The 4,907-nt window shown below is 44.8% G+C and overlaps 1 protein-coding gene across 1 annotated transcript; it reads right to left on the reverse strand.

Moving 5' to 3' along the window:
- Positions 1-369: 369 nt before the first annotated feature.
- Positions 370-3,950, reverse strand: LOC100985794 (T-cell surface glycoprotein CD1e, membrane-associated). Its single transcript, XM_003821003.7, has 6 exons — positions 3,798-3,950; positions 3,172-3,468; positions 2,276-2,545; positions 1,740-2,018; positions 1,254-1,347; positions 370-1,118 (listed from the first exon to the last, which is right to left on the reverse strand). The coding sequence occupies exons 1-6, from the start codon at positions 3,901-3,903 to the stop codon at positions 950-952; spliced, it is 1,215 nt and encodes a 404-aa protein (XP_003821051.4). The 5' UTR covers positions 3,904-3,950; the 3' UTR covers positions 370-949.
- Between the last annotated feature and the right edge of the window lie 957 nt (positions 3,951-4,907).

The raw sequence follows: 4,907 nt of genomic DNA on the forward strand, positions 1-4,907 counted from the left end.
TCTCCCATGAATATGCACATCCACAAAGACACACATAGATACACATGGCTCAGGGAAGTAGGAATGCCAGTTCAAACCTGTCCTCACTTTGACAGGAGATAGCCCTTATGTTATTATTTTCCTAAATATCCCTGAAGATTCATTAACATTCCAATCACTGTGGAGTCTGAGGCATTCATCTGCCTCCTTCACCTCTGGTGAGAGACAAAGGGAGAGAGGAAGAGTTTTAGTAAGAGCACAGTCAAATGACGCAGAGATATCAGAGAGGGAATGGAGTAAAACAACATCTCTTGATCTAACAACAAATTTATTTCAGTCAGCATTTATTGAGAAATATTACATTCACACTGAATCAGCTATATAATTTGTGGGGTCAGTGAAAAATGAAAATACAATATCTCTTGTTTGAAAATGACTAAGGATTCCAAGATGACAACAGCAGAGCATTAAATCTAGCATGGGTTCTTGCAGAGCATACGATTCCATGTGCCTGCACAGGTCACATGCTTATGAAGCTGGCCCTGAATTCAGATAAGATTTCTGGTCATGAATACAGACACAAATACCTAAATCCTACTTTCAAGCAACTGAGATTAAAAAAAAAAAAAGAGCAAAAAATAACTAAATAACTACTGTTCAGAGTAGGAAGAGATGAATGTGCTTGTGAAGATCAGTTCAATTTGGGGAGTACAGAAGAGCTATCAATTGGGTGATCTCGGGAATCCATGAAAAAGAAGTATCTGGATTATAGTTTGAAAAATCAACAATGATGGATATGTAGCCAAAGCAGGAAAAACAAATCTCTGGAAGATGGGGAAAAAGTATTCCTAAAGGGGTCAGTATCTTTGCTAGTATAAACTGTTTAAATAAAAGCATACTTCCCTTATGGGACATGGACGGTGTTTAAGAAGATGCAGACAAGGATTTTATGTATAAGGTAAAGCAAATGTCACCAGAGTTGGTTTAGGCGTGTCTTCCACTTCTTCAATACTCTGTTTTTGATCCACGATACTTGTGCCAAGCAGAACAGATGTCTTGAATTCTTGGTGTCCTGGGTGTTGGCTCCCACGAGAAAGACAGGGCTGGGTGTGTGGGGAGAAAGAACGTTCTTATGTGAACTGTGGGAAAAGTGGAGGATATTAATCTCAAAGAAAGGAAATAAAGGGGAAAGGCAGAGAAAAAAAAAAGAAGATAGAGGAAAAAGGAATGAATTGATTACAGGCTGAAGAAACAAAGAACAAGAAAAAGCTCACCTCTGTTTTTTTAACCGTGAGTCAACTACAACCAATATGACCAGTGTAACTATCACAGTCAAACAGATCAGGATGAGAAAGATGGAATGTCCACCTGGTTGGGGATAGAATAAGAACACCAACCCTAAAATACTCTATTCCACCAAGCTGAGATTTCCCATTTCACAAGGGTGGGACCTTCCTAGAGTTTTCATCTGTGTTTTCCAGAGCACTCTTTTCAATTCCTCCTGATCCTTTGTCTGTGATCTCCTCCCAATCCTCTCCCACTAAATCACTAGTTCCTCCTCCTTTTTCTGTTAGTATGTCTAATTCTCTACTTCCATTTTCTTAAAATTTAACTACTGTCATACTCTATCCTTCTTTATTTTGATTGTCCCAGTTTTACCCTTCTTGTGCCTAGCATTCCTACCCATTTCCTCAGCCCCACACTCAAAAGCCCCAGGGCTATTTTCATTATTTCCCAGCAGAGCCTCAGCTGTTTCTCACCCCAATGGATGATTAGATCATGGCCCCCTAGACTGCTGTGTTTCACCCGACAGGACAGGCCAGCTGCCTCCCCAGCCGCCACATCCAGGGTTGCTCGGAGATACCATGTCTCATCAGCATTAGGCAGGACGTCCCCTCGCTGAGTGCCCCGCTGCTCCTGCTCACCCCGCATCCACATCACCCACACGGGCTTTGGGTAGAATCCTGAGACATGGCACACAAGCTGCAGATGGCCAGGGCCAGGACTGGGGCCATGGGACAGCCAGGCCTCTGGCTTCACTAGGAAGAAGAAGATAGAAAAAAAATGGAATTTTGAAGGGCACCCCAAGCCAGAGCTCAGAGACTCAGGTGCCTTTGTAATAATACTAAAAGTGATTTAATAATCACTTCTTTCTCTTGTCTAAGAAACAGTCCTGAACCCACACATCTCATTCTCTAGTCTCTCACTATGTCTTTCAAAATGATGATGAGAGGCAAATTCAAATACGAGAGTTATAGTACTAGGAACAAGAGGAGAGAGAGAGATTTGGGCTCACCTTTCCGTTTCAGTTCTGACTCCCCTGCTTCCATGAGCCCCGCTAGAAATCGAGGGCAGGTGTGACCAAGAAGGCTTTGCAGTATTTCCTTAATATCTAGGTAGCGATTGAGCACTTTACAGACGTTCTGGGCCCGGATCCCTGCTCCTGGAGATGGCTCCCAGGAAATTCCTTGGAAACTCAGGAAATCTGATCCTTGATATGCCATATTTAAGAAGATTTGTGGGGCATTCATTCTACAGCCAGATAATATCTGGATCTCGAAGGGGTCTGAGAGTGGGCAGGGATGAGAGATCATTATGGAAAGAATGACAAGGAAGAAAAACAAACAATTTAGACAGTAAAGAGATTCAAGGGAAGAAAAATTTGCTGGGAAATCATATGGAGACTAGAGTTTACTGGCAAAGGGGAAGAAAATTTGTGGGAAGAAAATTTGAAGATAATAAAGATACTTTGAAATAACTAATGGGAAAGTGGTAGATGGGAAGGCTATCAGGAAGATAGGAGATTGGTCATAAATAATTCACGTGAAAGTGGTTAGGTACAGGCCAGTCCATGTCAACACTCAGGCAAAGGATAAAGAAGGGCAGAAAGAGGGTTGAGAAAGGCTGAGTCTGAGGGCAGGAATGAGGGGCAGAAGATCCAGAGGAGACAATCATTCCAAAGAGCCAGACATGAAGCTATATTCATGTTGAGATATGTACATGCAGGCCCTTTTGTGTATATGGTGGAGTGTGGGTGGTGGTGAAGGGTGAAGCAGAGGAGGGAGTGGGAGCCAGAGAGTGGGGAACAAGGTTAGTAAGGTTAAATGATGGTCAGAGTCTATATACTATCTTCCACTTTGGAAAATAGTTGGTGTTCCCAGGCAAATTATCAGCTTAGAGCAACGAACTTACATTCAAGCTGAAATTGACCAGCAGAAGCTTGCACTATCCGGATAAAACTATGGAAGTATAACTGGAACAGTGACTGTAAGTTTTTCAGCTCCTGCTTGCTGAAGTTTCCATGGGACCAGGGCTTCAGAAAGCGGATGGTGCCCAAGACAGTGTCCCAGCCATGAGTCTGCAGGTCACTCAGCCATCCTGAGCCCTCACTGTGTGCCCAGCTGTGGTTGGCAAAGGAGGAAGTTTGGAGCATGCGGAAGGACAGCTGCTCCTCTGCTGCTAGACGATAGGATTGTAGAGCCTGGGGAGCTGAGAGAGAGGGAAATGACAAGTAGAGAGAATGTAAAGGGATGGGAAAAGTGATGCCAAAGGGAAAAAAGGAACCCAGAGATGAGAGACAGCTAGGCAGCTTGTACATACTCCAATACCCTTTTCCTCTGGGGCCAGCTTCCTCTCTCCAAAATCAGAGACAAAAACTGAGACTGAGAGCAAGAATTCTCTGCCTGGAACTAGCCTGAAAGGCATATTCCAAGGGCATCCTAGAAGAGTACTGCTCCCTTCCCCCAGGACCTCCCCAGAGCTTCCTCTCAGCCCTCTGGTGCCCTACATAGGTATCTTTCCACCTGCACTCTTCTTACCTGCTGTATTTTCCCCAGGACAGCAGAGACCCTCGAAGAGGAGGAACAGGAGCAGCATTGAAGCTCTGTTAAAGGAAGGATTCCTTGGCAGGACACCTGCCCTCATAATTCAGATATCAGTACCCCTCTCCACACCCTCTTGCACTCTCATCTGACTTCCCTTGCTGTACAGACAGACAAACCTCTCCCTCTGCTGACTTCCCTGTCAGAGAAGCCACACTGCCTCGCTTTGCTGCAGCCTCCCACGGGGTTTTTCATTTCCCCTCTGCCTCTCCCACTGTCTGGCTCCAGATTTTCTCCCTGCTCTTGTGTACATCCTCCCAACCTCCCTAATTGCACTAACTGCTGGACAACGAGTCCTGGCTTAAAACAAAGTCTGTGGTCTGGCTAGAAGATGGAGTAGCTTTTGGCCTTGGAGAAATCAAATCCATACTTGGTTTGTCAATAATCTAATCTGTGAGAAGTGATGGTAGTCACTCAGTGGTGCCTAGTGACCTATCCACCAGTCTCCCACTTCTACCTCTCTGTGATCCTCTCCTCCGCCTGTATCTCTTCACTCTGCTCTTGATCATGATCAGAAGACACTCAGCATCCTGGATGTAGCTGCATAATAAGCAGGCAACCCTCCATAATCCAACTCTCTGTGCTGCTGAAAAAGGAGCAGCAATGGCAATGCAGATTATCGGAAAATCTAAAGAAAGCTCCTTTTTTTCAGTTTCCCCAGTCAAGTCAACTGTCACTGTTAAAGTGGTCCATGAGTGGGCTTGACCTGGAAGTGGTGGGCTAGAGGGCAGGTAGATTTCACCCATGTTTTACAGGTGGCTCTGGAGGAAATACATAGGGGACTTGGATCCCCATCCCTACCCAAACAAAGAGAGCATGTCTGGAAGTCTGTGGGCCAGCTTTGCCCTGGGTATGAAGAAAGACTGAGGGCAGGCATGAAGCTTCTCATTAGTTCATGGCCTGAGAGCATTGGAGTCCCCTTGCTTGCGTTCGGTTAGAGAGCAGTTTTGGTGGACACAGGGAAGTACCTTTAGAGGACTGAAGTGTTCACTGGAGAATTAATTGAGTCTTTATTTTTGTTTCTTTTTCATTGATATTTGTTGTGAC

Source organism: Pan paniscus, chromosome 1, assembly GCF_029289425.2.
Source record: "Pan paniscus chromosome 1, NHGRI_mPanPan1-v2.0_pri, whole genome shotgun sequence".
NCBI lineage: Eukaryota > Metazoa > Chordata > Mammalia > Primates > Hominidae > Pan > Pan paniscus.

Excerpts from the sequence above, each read along its gene's own strand:
- LOC100985794 (XM_003821003.7), bottom strand. The coding sequence starts at position 3,903 with ATGAGGGCAGGTGTCCTGCCAAGGAATCCTTCCTTTAACAGAGCTTCA. Across the intron at positions 3,469-3,797 it reads TCCTGGGGAAAATACAGCAG|CTCCCCAGGCTCTACAATCC; the intron begins GTAAGAAGAGTG and ends CCTCTCTCTCAG. Across the intron at positions 2,019-2,275 it reads GTCAGAACTGAAACGGAAAG|TGAAGCCAGAGGCCTGGCTG; the intron begins GTGAGCCCAAAT and ends TCTTCTTCCTAG.